Raw genomic sequence first — 17,233 nt, 5'->3', positions numbered from 1 at the left:
TGAGGGCAATGAATGTACAAATGTGCTTTACACAATTGATGTCTGTATGTATTGTGGTAAGAGTTGTATGAGCCCCTAATAAAATGATTAAAAAATAAATAAATCTTGGGAGCAGAAATAAAATTAAATATGTCAGCAATGAAGAAAAAATGTGGGAGTTAAAGATTTTAAGGACTATGCTTGATTTGGCATTACCATAAGTTTTTTAAATTAAGATTTTTTTAAGTGGAGGGCAGCCAATAAAACATAAATAAAATAAAATAAATATATATTTACATATGTACATGCCTGTATTTAGACCTCTATAAATGTCCTTTGCCTCCTAGGTCTTTCCTCTATTTCCTTTGACTTTCCTCTTGTCCCACTATCATGTTCATCCTTCATTTGGGTTACAGTAATTCCTCTCGGCTACATTGCCCTTGATCACACCCTACCAGGCCTCCTACACCCTCCTCACCACTGAGCCAGATCACTTGTTGTTCCCTTGTCCCTGGGTTTGTTAACACCACTTCCTTTCCCCCTACTTCCCCTTCTCCCATGTCCCTGCGGAACTGTCTGTCCCCATTGTTTTCTCCTCTAGATGGTTCATCCAGCCTATCTTATTTAGACAGACCTGCGGAGATAATAACATGTACAAAAACAAGACAGAGCAAAACCAACCAACAAAATAACAAAAAGCCAATGACAAAAAAAAACAACCCACAACAACAACAATGAAAAAAATCCTGTAGTTCAAGAACTGTTGGTTGGCCTTTAGGAGTGTTTTCAGGTTGAGTCTGATGCAGTGCCATGCCCTGGCCCCACAGTCTAGTTTCGGTACTCCCTGGGGACTTGGTGGCTCTGCTCCCCTTGCTGTTCGGTTGCACGCCCTCAGTGTTTCCCCTCAGTGTGGTGGGATCAGATCAGAGGGAATTCCCACACTGTGTCTCCAGTGTTGTCCCCCGCAGGGCTATGGGTCAGTGATGGATGTCATGTCTCATAGTGGGGACGGCCATGTGGTCTTCTCTGTGGATTGGCTGCTCTGAGTGGAATATCATCCTCAAGGCTTGGTGGGCCTGGACGTGCTCCACTCTCTTCCTCCCCCTTCATTTGCCCTGTGTGCTCTGATCAGACATGCCCCTCTCCCTGAGCTGCAGCTTCAGTGCTGTCCTCTGAAGTGAATTCTTCTGGGAGGAGGGGCAGGTGTCCACGTAGTTGGGATGGGGCCAGGCCCTCAGACCTCTCCACTGGTTCCCTGCTCCATGCCGGCAGTGCAACCATCTTAACCTGGCGCCATTTATACTATGGTTTTGTCTCCATTCTTTTCTCTCTCAATTTGTTTTTGACATTTGCAATTCTATATTGCTGTATCTAGTCATCTAAAAGTTAGACTTTCATTTGCATTTGCTCTTTGTTTTTTAAAATCTTGAGGTTATTCCACTTGAAAATAAAACATATTTACATTTTTAACATATCTAGGCCTAAAGCTAGTCCATGTGTTTCTCTTGTTTCCAAATAAAGTAAGGGTTCGGGACACCCTAAGTCCAGTCACCACTCCGCTGACACGCACAGTGTGGCTGGAACGTCTTTCTCCTCTGTCTTGTTTTGTGTCTAACTCCGTCGGACACCTTCATTAAGTTTCACAGTCCATGTTTTGGCCATTTATCATTTTCCTGGTTCATTATTCATTCGTGCATCTCAGATAATCCATCAAGAATCCCCTCTTGCCTAAAATGCATCTTGTAGATTTCCCTTAGGGAGGTTCCACTGGGGGCAATCTCAAAAGATCTCAATAATATGCTCTTCTCTAAATATTATTTCTAAGTCTCAGAAGTCATTTTCTAAGTTAAGAGGTATTTTCTCTCAGTACATTGAGGATTTTATCCCACTGTTTTCTGGCTACCAATGTTGCCATTGAAAAGGCAGTTAGTACCCTAGTTGATTCCTTTAAAAGTAGTGGGCTTGTCTGCTGTTTGTTTTCCTCTGTTTTTGGAGGCTTACTCTTCTATAACTTGCAAGCAGTGACGTTTACCAGTTAATTCCAGGGGCATTTAGTAGTCTCAGAGTTGTTTAGCCCTTATTATACTTTAATTTTGGAACATTTTTATCTTACCAAAAAGACACACTGCAACCATGAGACACCAGTTACTCCATTCTACTCCACCCTGTCCTCCGATTCCAGGCGCCTGCTTTCAGTCTCTCTGGATTTGCCCATTGTGGGCATTTGACACAAATGCGACTGGCTTCTTTCCTTCAGTATCAAGTTTTCAAAAGCTCACCCATGGGGAAGAGCTCACCAGTGTTTCATCCATCTGCTATGGCTGTGTAATACTTTTATCAGGAGTGCTGGTGGCAGAGGGGTTAAAGCAGTCGGCTACTAGCAGAAGGACTTGAACCCACTAACTGCCGTCTCTGTGGAGGTAGAGGCGGTGGTCTGTTTCCATCGAGGGTTACATCCTTGGGAACTAATGGCTCAGCTCTACGGCAATGGTTTTGATATGAACATACCACACGTTGTCTATCTGCTCACCAGTTGATGGCTAAGCAAATTGCTTCCATGCTCTGTATCTTACAGGTGATGCTGTGAAGGACACTTGTGAACTTATGCTTCCATTTGCCTTGGATATATATCTCGGAGTGGCATGGCTGAATTGCATGGCACTCCCATGTCTGGCTTTTTGTGGAACTTATAAATGGCTTCCCAATTCCCAGCAGCAAACTGTGAGGGGCTCAATCTCTCCACACTCTTGGGTGCAGTTTTCTGACTTTTTAAATTCTATCCATTCTAGTGGGGTGAAGCAGTATCTCATCGGGGTTCCCCTTTGCAGGAGTCCTGGCGGCAGATGGCGCTGTGTCGGGTGGCTCACTGCCCATGGTCAGCAGTTTGAAACCACCAGCCTCCTCTCAGTGGGAGAAAGACCAGGTGTCTTGTGAAGAGCGATGGTGCAGGAAGCCCCCAGGGGCAGTTCCGCCCTGGCCTGGAGGGTTTCTGTGAGTCAGAATCCGCTCGAAGGCAGCGAGGAGCAGCAGTAGTCTTAGGAATGACTACTGAGACTGAGCATCTTTGCACAAACTTATTCACCTTTCATAGGTTTCTTCTGAGAAATGCTGTAGACTTTCTGTCTCCCTCAGATACTGGGGTTGGAACTGACGGTATAGGGATAGTTCGTTCTTATTTGGAGTATTTTAGGCTTCATGTATTTGTGGGCTGGTGCCTGCCATCCGCCTGAAAATCCTCAGCCTCCCTTACTTTAAAAACATTTCAGAATCTTGCCTCTGACGCACTCCATCTCATGTTCATCCAGAGTGCCGGAGACGGGATGCTGGGCCTTCCTCTCTGAGCTTCTGGGGACCTTCTCTTTCATTATTTTACAACTCTTGTACCTTTCATTACACTTGTTTTGCAGTTTTCTCCTTTACTGACGCTGTTCCACTGACGTGATGAATTTGTAAACTTCCAGTTTTATGCCGCTCTTTTAAAATGTGCTTAGTAATTTTGTCATCATAGTGAGCCTACAGGACAGGGCAGAACTGCCTCTGTGAGTTTCTGAGACTGTCGCTCTCGACGGGAGGAGAAAGCCCATCTTTCTCCCTCAGCTATTGGTTTTGAACCTCACAGTACGCAGCCCGGCTCGTGACCACCATGCCGCAGGGCTGGCCTGATCGGGGAGTGACTCCATGGCAGTGAGTCCCACACTCCTGGTCTATTGTCACCCCCTCACCTGTTCAGTCCATTTCCTCACCGCCTCAAGGACCCACGGGGCTTCTGCTCCGGGCCATGTAATTTCACTGCTAAAATAGCTGTCCTGGGTGGGTGCTGTCTCTGCTGCCTGTCACTCACGGCGGTTTGGTTCCTGGCAAATCTGCTGATGTTCTTGGCACCATGGTTTCGTGGTTTGGGGACTGTCTCTGAAGGGTTACTCTGAGGCCTACGTGAGCATGTTGTCCTTCTGGACACTACCCGGGGGCATTGCCAGTGGAGGACACTGTAAACAACCCTCTCTGCTTGACATCTCTTGGATCACCTCATACCACACCTCTGCGTGAGAGCCAACGTGGGGGTACCCCGCCTCAACATCAGATGGGTTTTCTTTTGAATATTTCACATGGCTCAAAAACTCTTCATGGGCGAATTTCCCTCTGGGTGGGTGGGTGGGTGGAATGGTGAGGTTCTAGCTTGTTTGTCCTAGCATCAGGAATGCTGGTGGCGGCAGGGGTTCCTATTAAGACTCCTCGTCCGTGTCCCTGGCACTGTGAATATTAAGTGCTCACAGCCCCATCTTTTGGAGTGTTCACATTGCACAACTTTCTGGAAAAGTTGATATGGAGGGAAATCCCATTTGCTCCAATTTGCAGGGATAAGTCAGATGGGAGGACACAAAAGTTGTGTCTTGCTTGCAAAAGCTAAAGGATTGGTGATAGCTGAACTGACACCGGTGTCGAGCAGCATTCTGAGAATGTGGCCAGGCTGATTGGAAAGCACCAGGATTAACTGCCTAGTCTGTCGTGAATCTGCCGGAGTGAGTAGAGGCATCTTTGTGTAAGTGCCATCCATGGACTAAACTCTATCTTCAGAAACTCAGCAATTATGAGAGTCTGTCGCCATCTTATGCTCCCTGAAGTAAGAAATCTCCTCTCTCCTACATCCCAAGAAGAGGTGCAAATAAACAAGAAGGAAGAAGAGGAGGAGTAGGATTAGCCACAGTGATAAAATAAACTAAAATCTGTGGGAGCAGATCTCTTCTCCAGGGGCTGTGGCCTCGAAATCATGTCCAGTTGTAGCTGACAGCACCTTTATAGTCGATTCCACATATGCAACCGATTCATCAGAAATTAAACCAAAAAATACTTCCGAGTCTATCGATAGAACCAAAGACGATGTTTATGATTGGAAAAAAAAATAAAAAGGATTCATTCCAACTTTCACAAATACCTGAGTAGAAAGTAGAAGGGGAGAGTGGGGACTTTAAGGGGGAAAAAAGCACAAACTAAACAAAATTAACTCGATGTTTAATAGGAAGGAGAGCTGTGTCAGGTTCCACAAACACCTACTTTATTCCATAGAAATAGACTGATAATGATGAAAACTATTTCAGTCCATAAAGACTCCATAGACCACGTCTTTAAAGAGCATTCAGACTACCAAGGCCATGAGGAAATTTTAAAAGCATATTTTATGCAGACAAGAGCAGCAAATGGCTTTTTTCTAAGGGGGCATAGTCGCAGGGTACACATGTGACCTTGCTCCATAAAAAGATGCCCTTTGCTTCTTGTACAGCCACAAACCCAATCAGAATGGGAGGAGCTACGACTGACAGCAAGTGGGAACGGCCCGGGAAGGCCTGTCTCTGCGATGGCGGGAGGAGAAGCGAGTGCGATGACATCACGGCTCACGCGCTTGATGAAGTCCATGCGGCCGTCAGGCGCACCTCGTCTCACCTGACCAAGCTCCCCCGCTGAGGCCTGTGACAACCTGCACAGCAGAGAGACCGCGCTGCCAAGGGAACAGCATCTCTGTCTCCACGGACACGGCCTTCCTGCTGAGACCGCAGCCCAGCCCGCCCCTTAGCAGGCAGGGGGGTAGGAGGCGTGCAGCCCTCAGAGGCTCACCAGACGATGTGCTGCACATGCAGAAGGAAGGGGCGGTCTGAGACAATGGAGTGGCAAGAGAAGGGCCAACAGGGAAACCCTGGGATGGGGTGTGGGATGTGTTAAGAGGAGGAGCAGAGCTCTGCATGGACAGGGGATACCATCACTCTCTCCTGGTGAGAAAAGCTTCACTGGCAAAGAGCATTCTGTTCCCAAACGCCTCTCAGTGCTCCCGGAAGCCTCTTGTGGCTCCCCGCGGCCTCTGACAGTGGCGTTGCTGCGGGCCTTTGCCGTCAGCATAGGAATTGGGGTTTCAGACCTACCTAGGAATCGGGCATAGCTTAGAAGGTACCCCATAGTTCAGAAGGTGCCCCCAAAGTCTCCCTTCTCTGGAAGAACATACACGTGTCAACAGGCTTCTGTGGAGCATGGCTTTTTCTGAGGAGCATGGGTTTCCACCCCAGCAGACCAACAAAACCAGATGGCACAATTAGTTAAACACCTGGCCGCCAATCCGAGGTAGGAAGTTCAAAGCCACCCAGCGGCTCCACAAGAGAAAGACCAGGCTCTGTGCGTGTAGACGACAGACCGGAAAGCTGCCTGGGACAGCTCTCCCGTCTCCGGGGGCTGCCGCACTTGGCGACTGACTGCAAGACCACTAGGAACAGACCAGCTCTGACCCTCAGGGGTGCTTAGCTTCATCCCGGGGGAGGGTCGGTTCCACCCATCGGCGCGCAGCCTCAGGAAATAAGCTTGCTGAACTGCTGATGAAGATCAGCCACTGAGTGCTCTGAGCAGCACAGCTTGGCTCTGATCTGCACGAGTCACCGTGATTCAAAGCACCGCCTAGGCAGCCCCTGGCTTAGGGGCAGGGTGAATCAGTGTCCACAACTGCCTTCCATGCGGAGACCCTGGGGTTGAGTCCCTGCCGATGCACATTCCACGCAGCCCCCAGCTGGCTGTGACCCCTGAGTACACAGATGGGACTGCCACGCGTTAGGGACAGACAGACAGCAACAGTGGCCAAAAAGGGAAGGCGGCATCCAGCGTGCTCACCTTCTCCTTCGCGCCAGCCAAGAGTCTCAACACTGCTTTCACACTTCACAGCTCATCTTCCTGAAAACGTGCCGGCGTGAGCTCTCTCTGAAGTTCCACTGGTACCAACAGCGCACATCTTCCTTGTGACGGATTTAACTGCAGGGTCTGCCGGAGACACGGCCAGTCCCAGGCACCATCTGGGGGCCAAAGTGCAGGGTGCATGCACTTCCGTAAGGTGATCTAAAAGGCTTTGTACCCCCCACGCCAAGCTCACTTGATTGCCTTGCAAACCACTCCAGCCGCACTGCCTCTCAATGCGAGAAAAGGGCTCTGATTTCAAAATTTCAGAGAGAATGTCTTTTAAGATGCTCCCATATAAAAAAAAGAGAATGTGTACGAATTCTAACTAGCTGCCCTGCTTCTCCTCTTGGGGCAAATGGTTACACGTGGAGGCTTAGCTGAGGCTTAGCTGCTGTCCTGCGGATGAGGACTAGTCAAAGGCTGAGTCAAAATCTCCACTCGCCAAAGGTGGATACAAGTAATTGGTATCTAAATAATAGTCTAAAAACATAAGCAAATGAGGGTGTGGATGCATGATCAGTTTTAGGTTTGTTTGTTTTAGTGATTAGGTTGCATTTTTAAAAGTTACTTTTTCTTATTATTAGTTTACATTGCAAACATCCCGATAAAGCACAGTTTTAAGCCTTCTGTTAGAACTGCTCGAGTCCATGAGGACCTCCAAGTCTGGCCTCACGAGACGCCTGTCCGAAGGGCTGGTGGAGGCCTCACGGGGCACGTCTCGCAGCTCTCCACATACCCATCATGACAAACAGCAAACAGAGCGAGAGAAAACAAGACGCTATTCAGCTGCAATTTCAGGTGTGGCTCCCAAAGGGCTCTATCCTTAAGTAGCATGCCATCGAAATTGCTCAAGCCATCTCCTCCTGTGACTCACGGACTCGTTATAAATCATCGAACACTCACTGAAGTCAACTGTCAGTCGCTCTGCCTGCTTCTGTTAACGGTGTGCAGAGCCATTTTCGGATTCCCTTTTCTCTCACTGCCTTGGTCAACCGAGGCTGTTAGCAATGGCTTTTCCATTTCCCAAGTCAGTATCCGGGCATTTCTCCATGCTTGCATTTCCCGATCTTCACCTTTCCCTCCTTTCTTTGCAAACGTGCCCTTGCCCACAGCGCTGGGGCCCCTACTGCTTCCTTCTCTGCAGGCGTGGGGACAGGGGTGGGTGCTGACTTCTCTTTCCCTGCTTGCTTCAACCTCAGTCTGATTCCGCTTCCTTCACCAGGTTTTCTGTTTCTCCAAGATGATGCCTTGGACAGTTAAGAGGTCCTATGCACAACGGATGGATATATGGCTTGTGATAAGAGCTGTATGAGCCCCAATAAAAGGATTAAAAAGAGAGAGGTCCTATAATAAACAATTCACCCAACTTAAATCAATTCATTCTGCCTCAAGAAAACCAGTGCGCAAGCACTTGAAGAGCAAAATACTTAGAACCAGCTGGAGCGTTAACAGTCCCACTCTCAGGTTTAATGACGGAGCCAAGCCCAGCCCTCTCGCAGAAGAGTTGAGAAAAAGAAGAACGCATCTTAACTACAATGCTGCATCTCTGCATTGGAGCACGCTTTAAGGGTACTGAGGATGACACGCCCCACAGTCACATGACATCAGACGTGTCCCCAGAGCAGGAACAGGCCAGTCACGCAAGCCAGAGTTTATTCTCAGCTGCTGTTCTTCCCTTTTTTCGGCTTGAACTCACCCCACTCTGCTGCACTCCGGAAACATTCTTCTGCCCTGACCACTTTGGGAACTCTTACAGTCACTAGCCCTTGAACGTGCACTCTCACTCGGGGATTGATGGGCTCGCAGACAACCCTGGGCTAAGAAAGGGCACGGCGTGCTGGTGAAAACCATCTAGTGCTTTATTCTCCTGGACGGCGTCCACGATGAGGCGGAGCTGATGAACCTCCTGGCCTTCCCAGCCGTCGCAGCGGCTTGAGCTATCTCGCTGCAAAGACAGGCTGGAGAGGGAGCGTGAGCGGGTACAACACGGCGCGCAAAGGGTGGTGAGGAGCTTCATCCCAAACAACCATGTCCACAGATGCCCTGCGTCCACACACATGCGTGCCTCTGGTCTGCACCCTCAGAGCGACCTGATCTGCGGGTGCAGGGCACCCTACCACCGTCTCTGAGAGTCGCAGCTCGGTCTCCAAAAGGAAGGGACAGAGGGAGGACTGGGCCCAGAAACCCACTCCTCCCTGGTGGCCGTCCCGGGAAGGGAAGGGTGAGCTCACAGCCAGTGCACACATCCTTCCTGTGCTCACACAGCAGAGGCAAGTGTGCGTTTCTGTTTGTCTGTCTGTCTTTGTTTCCCTGGAGAACTGCACACCAGCACACACACGTGCATATGCAGTGAAGGCAATGGTCATCGATTCTGAACCAATCCATTCACTTCAAGTCAATTCCATCTCCTAGCAACTGCCCAGAAGGCTTCCAAAGCTGCCGTCCTGAGAAAGAGACTGCCACACGTTTCTCCCACGGAGATGATTTTCGGAACAAGTGAGCCCATAACCACTGTGCCATTAGGAACCCCCGAAGCAATGGGCATCCCCTTGTCATGGACTGGACTCTGATTCATAGCAGCCCCGCTGTACAATGCAGAACCGGCTCCTCGGCACTTCTGAGATTATAAACCTTGACGGGAGCAAACAGCCCCATCTTTCTCCCCCGGGAGCGGGTGGGTTTGAACTGCAGAGTGTGGTTAGTGGCCAAGTATGTCGCCCGTTGCACGGCCGTGTCTCCTTGAAGCAAAAGTTAGATATCAGTGTTTCCTCTTCGTAATTTGAAAATTCTCTGCAAGGAGTACACATGTATTTCACAGCTGATAAACATAATTCTACCTGTCATCTAAATTTATTTTCTCCCCATTTTCACTACTTTCTCATGAAAGGCGGCATTACTCTTATCTCACTGCATTTTACTAGGCAGAAACGGAGATTAAAACCGAGACAAGGGTATTTAAGAGAATGTGGTAAAAGCTGAGTATTGCTTTTTGTTTTTTTAAACTCTGTGTGGTTACTTTCAGAAGCAAAATGGGTTAAAGAGATGAAACCCATTCAAAGTCTCAAAAGTCCTATTCTGAGATATTCATAAATTTAATAACTATCCATGTGTAAAATTAGTAGATAGTCTGGTGGTGCTGCTTGGTCTATCTGTGGGCCAAAATTTAATGTTAATAAACACAAGCAAAATTTATTTACTGTACATACTCAAGTATAAGCCGGCCCGAATATCAGCCGAGGAACCTAATTTTACCATAAACACTGCAGTAAAAATGTGCTGAAAAACATGGCTTATACTCGAGTACATGTGATAAACTGACCAAAGCGATATAAGATTGATTTCTTCCTATTTTCTAAATCTTCCAGCAACAGCTAACAGTAACAGTAGTAACAGCACAAACATCACGGCCCGCCACTTACTGAATTCTTGAGGCGATCTGAAAGAGTAGTGGTTAAGCACTGACTGCAAGGTTAGCAGTTTGAAACCACCAGCAGCGCTGAGGGAGAAAGACAGGGCTTTCTACACCCGTAAAGAGTGGTGCTGTCACCGGAGCAGCTCTGCCCCGTCCTAACTCATGCTATGAGTCCTCAGTGACTCACTGGCAGCGAGCGTTTGAGTTTTCCAGAGACTGGGAAGAGGACAAAGTGTTCTAAATGGATCCTCTCTGGGAATGGCCGGGGTACTCCATGGCGTAGGAACTTGCCTGGACCCTCGCTCACAGGTGAGGGAACAAGGCTTCCTGAGGGTGAATTATTTTAACACGAGGCAACATTGGGACTTAAAGCCAGCGCTGTCTTAATCACTAGCTTAAAACCAAATCAAACAATAAAAACCGCAATTGGAACAGCAAGGGGAGCAGAGCAACAAGGTCCCCAGGGAATACCAGAGCGTGGCACCCCATCGGACTCGACTGGAAAACACTCCTAAAGGTCAACAAACAGACCTTCAACTATTTACAGGCTTTTCTTTTCTCTTCTCTATTTTTGTCATTGTTTTTGTTGTTGTTGTTGTTGTTGTTGTTGTTTTGTTGCTTTGTTTTTCTCAGTCTGGTTTTTTGTGCATATTATTATCTTTCTAGGTCTATCGAGATAAGATAGGCAGGATGAACAATCTGGAGGAGAAAATAATGGGACCAACAGTTGGGGGTGGGGGGACATGGGAGAGGGGGTGGTGGGGGAAAGGAAGTGGTGTTAACAAACCCAGGGACAAGGAAACAACAAGTGATCTAAAATTGATGGCAAGGAGGGTATAGGACGCCTGGTAGGGTTTGATCAAGGGCAATGTAATTGAGAGGAATTACTGAAACCAAAGTGAAGGCTGAGCATGATAGTGGGACAAGAGGAAAGTAAAAGGAACTAGAGGAAAGAACTAGGAGGCAAAGGGAATTTATAGAGGTCTAAATACAGGCATGTACATATGTAAAAATATTTATATATGACAATGGAGAAATAGATCTATGTGTATATATTTATAGGTTTAGTATTAAGGTAACAGGAGGACATTGGGCCTCTACCCAAGTACTTCCTCAATGCAAGAACACTTTGTTCTATTAAACTGGCATTCCATGATGCTCACCTTCCAGACACAATCATTGAAGACAAAGTGGATGCATAAGCAAACATGGTAAAGAAAGCTGATGGCACCCGGCTATCAAAAATATAGCACCCTTCAAGCAAAAGGCTTGAAGGAAAACAAGCGGCCATCTAGCTCAGAAGCAACAAAGCCCAACAAAGTGGAAGAAGCACACCAGCCTGTGTGATCACAAGGTTTCCATAGGACCAGGTATCAGGTATCAGAGACCCAGAACAAAAAAATCAAATCATTATGAATGAGGGTGAGTGCAGAGTAGAGACCCAAAGCCCATCTGTAGGCAACTGGACATCCCCTTACATAAGGGTCACAGGGAGTAGACAAGCCAGTCAGGGTGCAGTATAGCACTGATGAAACATACAATTTTCCTCTAGTTCTTTAATGCTTCCTCCTCCCCATCCCCACTATCATGACCCCAATTCTACCTTACAAATCTGGCTAGATCAGAGGATGTACACTGGTACAGATAAGAACTGGAAACACAGGGAATCCAGAACAGATAATGAGAGAAGTGATACCATGAGGGGAAGGGGAAGGTGGGGGAGAGAGGGGGAACCAATCACAATGATCTACGTATGACCCCCTCCCAGGGGGATGGACAACAGAAAAGTGGGTGAAAGGAGACATCGGTCAGTGTAAGACATGAAAAAATTTTTTTATAATTTATCAACGGTTCATGAGGGAGGGAGGGGTTGAGGGAAAAATCAGGAGCTGGTACTAAGGGCTCAAATACAAAGAAAATGTTTGGAGAATGATGATGGCAATAAATGTACAAATGTGTTTGGCACAATGGATTTATGTATGGATTGTGATAAGAGGTGTACGAGCCCCCAATAAAATGATTTTTTTTTAAAAAAAGAAAAGATAGAAAAGAAAAAAGAAGCAACAATGCGCTGCCCCTGAGCTGATTCGGACTGATGGTGACTCCAGAGGGCAGAGTGGAAGTGCTCCGTCAGATTTCCAAGGCTGTAAATCTTTACGGAAACAAAGCACCCCATCCTCTCCATGAAGGAGACGGCAGTGTAAACGGCTGGCTGTGTGGTTAGCAGCCCAGCGCTCGGCCCACTGCACCACTGGGGCAGTGACTGCAGACCTGCAGTAGCTTGAGTGCATTGGGAAGAGAATGGACGACTGAAAACATAATGTTAATTCCCAAGACGGCGGGACACCAAAGGAAGCCCTTAGAAGAACCCACACCTCCTTCTGCAGATGAGCAGTGCAGACATCCCCTAACTGCATTCGGAGTCTACGCTGGACTGGAAACCCGCCACATTCTTCTTCGTCATCTCTGTTCCATGAGCTCCGATGGAGCAGATGGTGTGAACACTGGAGAGGAGAGTACACAGAACCCATCACGTCCCCGTCACAACAAGCGTCTAAAGGTGAGGAGGCTGGACCCTACCTTGGCTTTCATGAACTTGGAGTGGCTCTTGTAAACTTCTATTTGCTTGATCTCTTCTTCCCGGTCCTCAGTATTCAGCACACCGTTAGCTTTTAACAGCTGGATCTCGTCCTCCAGGTCACGTATGTTTCTCTCCAAGGACGCGATTTTGGTGTCCTTTGTAAAAACATAAAACAACAAAACGAAAGATAGTTGTTTTCACTGTCATCACAATAGAACCGAAGAAGGTAATTTTTTGGTGATAATACATGCAGAGGTAGATGTCGCCCTCAGTACAGAATCTTTCTCCCTCATGATGAGCATCATTTATAAGATTGCTTTATTTTCCAGCTCTTATGAGAAGTCGCTTACCAAGAGAACAGAGAATTACTGAGTATGTTTGGCTAATACCTGGGAATCAAAATACCAAACCACCATTGCTAATGTTGATTTAAACTAATCACAGGGAAAAATGCCCTTTACATGTGTAAATCAGCATTTGGGCATCGAGTTCACCAGTTTGGAGGGTCAGGTGCGCTTGGGAACACAAGAAGGTATGCAGTGACTATGGTGAGGCTGGTTTCTAAAGCATGCTTGGAACACGACTGGGGTCAGAAGGAAACTCAAGTCTAGTAAAGTAAAAAAAATTCTCATCTAAAATATAAAATCAGTGAAATTACATGACTGAACCCTCAGTCCGTTTTACTGATGCAATAAACATTTAAAAAATCTGGCCCCTGGAAATAATCTAAACACAGTCAGTCAGATCCTTGCAGGAACACGGCTCCCCCTACCCTGTAGGGAGTTTCAAAGCTATTGCTCTACTGGGGGTGGGGGTGGGGGTGGGGGGGGACAATTAGAAATATTACACAGAAAAATAGGATTAACTGAGAAAACAAAAGCCATTGAGAGATAAAAAAATAAAATTAAGGAAATAAGAGACTGAATGAATCCAGAGTCAAGTGTCATGTGGTACATGGATCAGAAGGTAGAAGAGAGAGCTCTTACAAGGGTAAAAGAAACAGTGTCTCCCACTCCAGGTACTGAGCATGAGACTCTAGTCAGTTTTCAAAATCAGACTTTGACTGGCGCTCTCTCTCCCTCACCATCACTGTCCATCCCATCTGAGCAGCTTCCAGGAGGCTGTGCGACACTGAGAACAGTGCTATGGAAAGACCATGCCACCGAATGTCTCTCTCTCTCTCTCTCTCTCTCTCTCTCAATCAACTTGCATTTAGCCTTCAAAGACTATGATGCCAAAATCAGAAACTACAAATGGGCTATTCTGTTTATATTGAGACTCATACAAAAGTCAAAGCAAATAGATCTCTTCTGGCTCTGGTTGTTCCGCATCTTAATGTTCTACATCATATGATTACTAGCACATCTTGTTTGTGCAATGTGATAATAATAGCCCTAACATAATAGTACATGATAGTGTAAGAATTCCTATTTCAAAGAAAACTACCATTAAAGCATTCATTGCTATCAGCACGCACACAGTCACCATCATCAGTGGGTGCAGCGGCAATTAGGAATGAAACTCAACTCTGTGCGGAGACCCACAGGCACTGAGTCCTATGTGAGCTGTGTCAGTTATCAGACTCAAGCCCGAGAAGACAAAATGAGAAGATTCTGAAATTGACAAGAGAATGAAAATTTACATTTTGTTGCTTGTCCTTTTTCTTTCGAAACTCAGACCTACTGTCGTCCCTCAGTTACACACCAGCACACTTCAAAGGCATTGGCAATGGAGGAGATGGCCAGTCTCCCCTGCAGTGCAGAGAAGACCCGTTCTCGTTGCTCTGCGCACCCTCTCAGGCTGGGTCTCCTACACACAGGCTCAGGCATCGGGGGAGGCCAGTCATCCCAAGCCGTTCTCCTGGGCGCACAGAGAGCCAGAAACTCGGGATCAACGCAAAGGCCATGGTGGAAGACTACGCAGATGTTCCTGAAAGATTTCTCCAATGAATGAGTCATTTCAAATCAGTTTTTTTTTCTGCTTATAAAATTGAGACATGTTCAAAAGACATATTGCGTTAGGCAAATAGGTAGCCTGAGACATCTTTAGAGTGTTGAAAAACGGTGAGGTTACTTTGAGGACTAAGGTGCACCTGACCCAGGCCAGGATATTTTCAATCACCTCACAGGCGTTAAAAAATTGGAAACTGAATATGGATGGCCGAAGAAGAATTGTTGAGTTTGAATTGTGGTGCTGGTAAAGAATGTCGAAAGTACCATGGACTTCCTAAAAGACAAACAAGTCTGTCTGGAAGAAGTACTGCCAGGGGATGGGGAGACTTCCTCTTACACACTTCGGGCATGTCAGGAGAGTCTAGGAGAAAAACATCATGCTTGGTGAAACACAGGAGCAGTGGAAAGAGGGAAGCCCTTAAGGAGATGGATTGACACAGTGGCTGTAACAATGGGCATGGGACCTATGGTGAGGGTGGTGCAGGACCAGATGGTGTTTTGTTGTGTTGTGCATCCACTGCTGTGGGTGGGAATTGACTTGCAAGCCCAGGAGCAGTTGGTGACTTTTAACCGCTGACCTTGAGGTTATCAGCCCAATGCATAAAGCACTATCCCATCAGGCTGGCGATGGCAGGGACTTAGGTATTGCAAGAAATCATATTTTAAAACTCAGTCTTTTCTGAACGTATTAATATCTTTTAAGAGAAGAACAATATCAAGCCCACCAGAACGCAGACCTATAATTATCAGCACAGAGGTAAGCAGATGAGACCGCATCCCTGGGATCCAGAGAGGAGGAAAACAGACACTAAATAGATTTGATGTTTTTTAGTTGTGGACCCCAAGGTATATGGAATACTGAGCCAGGGAAAGAAGTGAGGAAATATAAGCATGAAAATTAAATGCAAACAAAATGACCTCCTCGTACATAGTCAGCCCCAGATTAAGGACTTCAGGAGGAGAAATTTTCTCTCTTTCCTTTAAAAAAATTCTCTGAAGTTAAGATATGTAAATTAGAAGTTATCTAGTTAAGAAACCATCTTACAATCCTGATAGGGCTCGATAGAGTTCATGGATCTTGTCTTTCGGATTAATACACAGGCTTAAAACTCTTAAGCACTGATCTAGAACAGCGTGGGGGAAACCTCAGTGAAATCAAGCAGAGGCTTCAAATGAAGATTTGGGAGAAATTCTACCATCATTTCTTTCCATTTTTCCATGAGCTTTTTTAAGTCCTCCCCTTCTTCCCCGCCCCCCCCCCACTATGTGTTAATCAGGCCTTCAAACCCGATATTCCAGTTCCAACCCCTAATGACATTTTGCATTTCCATCTAGGATACACTGAATCAGAATGTATGTATTAACAAGACCCCCAAGAGAGTCTTGGAGATGCTCAGGTTGCTACATCCTGACAATTGGATGTTAGTAAGGGAAGCTTCATCTACCCCTCAACTGCCAAAGCGTTTCCTTGGTCTGAATACCTTGACATGTTTGCCTTTAAATTCTCTTTTAAAACAATTAATAGAGTGGTTTTCAAACACCCCTCCACTGTAATTCACAAATAAAAAGCTCTAGAAGCAGATTAAGGGAGGGCCTTCCTTAGAGATTGAGACAGCATGGAGCAGCCTTTCCCCAAGGCCACACATCCCAACGACCGGGTGCTCTGGAGTCAAAGAAGTTTGAGAAAGGCTGACGTGGGGGGGGGAATCCTAGAGCACACTAGCATTCATATATCTAGGACATGTGTAGCAAGTCTGACTATTTAATTTCATTTAGGCCAGGGCTATTCCCTCTAGAAGTCAATTCTTGAAGAAGAAAAACAAAGTCCACTTCTTGAAGGGCTTGCATGACCCTGTTAAGCTCAGGGTTACATTACTAAAGAGCTGAAACAAGGATTTGGAATTTTTTCTGGGGAAACTGGCGGGGATTATCCAAATTGCGGGACACTGGTCTAAACAAGAGGAACCAAGGTCTCACTCTACAGATCACCCTGTCTCTCAAGACCAGGTGACTGAGGGCCTTCTCAGAGCCTGGCCCCCAACTCTGCCCCAGTGAGCAGTCCCTGTCATCTCTGCGCTCGCTCGCTCAGGCCTCGGGCGCAGTTTGCCAGTGTCTCGCAGAGGAAAGCTATTACACCGTGTTGCTTTTACACTCTACTTTGTGTAAGGGCTATGAGCACGTGGGGGAAATACCCCAAGGAAATAAGAGAGAGGGGGGAAAGGAAGTGGTGTTAACAAACCCAAGGACAAGGGAACAACTAGTGATCCAAATCAGTGGTGAGGAGGGTGTAAGAGGCCTGGTAGGGCATGACCAAGCGTAATGTAACCGAGAGGAATTACTGAAACCCAAATGAAGGCTGAGCATGATAGTGGGACAAGAAGAAGGTAAAAGGAAATAGAGGAAAGAGCTAGGAGGCAAAGGGCATATACAGAGGTCTAAATAAAGGCATGTACACATGTAAATATATTTATATATGAGGATGTGGAAATATATCTATGTGCATATATGTATAAGTTTAGTATTAAGGTAGCAGATGGACATTGGGTCTCCACTCAAGTACTCCCTCAATGCAAGAATACTTTGTTCTATTAAACTGGCATT

General features: G+C 46.6%; 1 protein-coding gene across 4 annotated transcripts in view; it reads right to left on the bottom strand.

The window, feature by feature from the left end:
• The window catches only part of ERC2 (ELKS/RAB6-interacting/CAST family member 2), a 987,816-nt gene that overhangs the window by 674,120 nt on the left and 296,463 nt on the right, over nucleotides 1-17,233 (bottom strand). For all 4 annotated transcript variants that reach the window (XM_030885545.2, XM_045290032.1, XM_045290033.1 and 1 more), the window contains exon 4: nucleotides 12,680-12,835. In XM_030885545.2, the coding sequence (XP_030741405.2) occupies nucleotides 12,680-12,835 (156 nt within the window). The remainder of the gene's footprint in view (nucleotides 1-12,679; nucleotides 12,836-17,233) is intronic.

Source organism: Echinops telfairi, unplaced genomic scaffold (assembly GCF_000313985.2).
Source record: "Echinops telfairi isolate 266 unplaced genomic scaffold, ASM31398v2 ScPeMD7_31;HRSCAF=116, whole genome shotgun sequence".
NCBI classification, from domain to species: domain Eukaryota; kingdom Metazoa; phylum Chordata; class Mammalia; order Afrosoricida; family Tenrecidae; genus Echinops; species Echinops telfairi.
The sequence above is the reverse complement of the archived record's forward strand: the minus strand, read 5'-3'. Positions and strand labels throughout refer to the sequence as shown.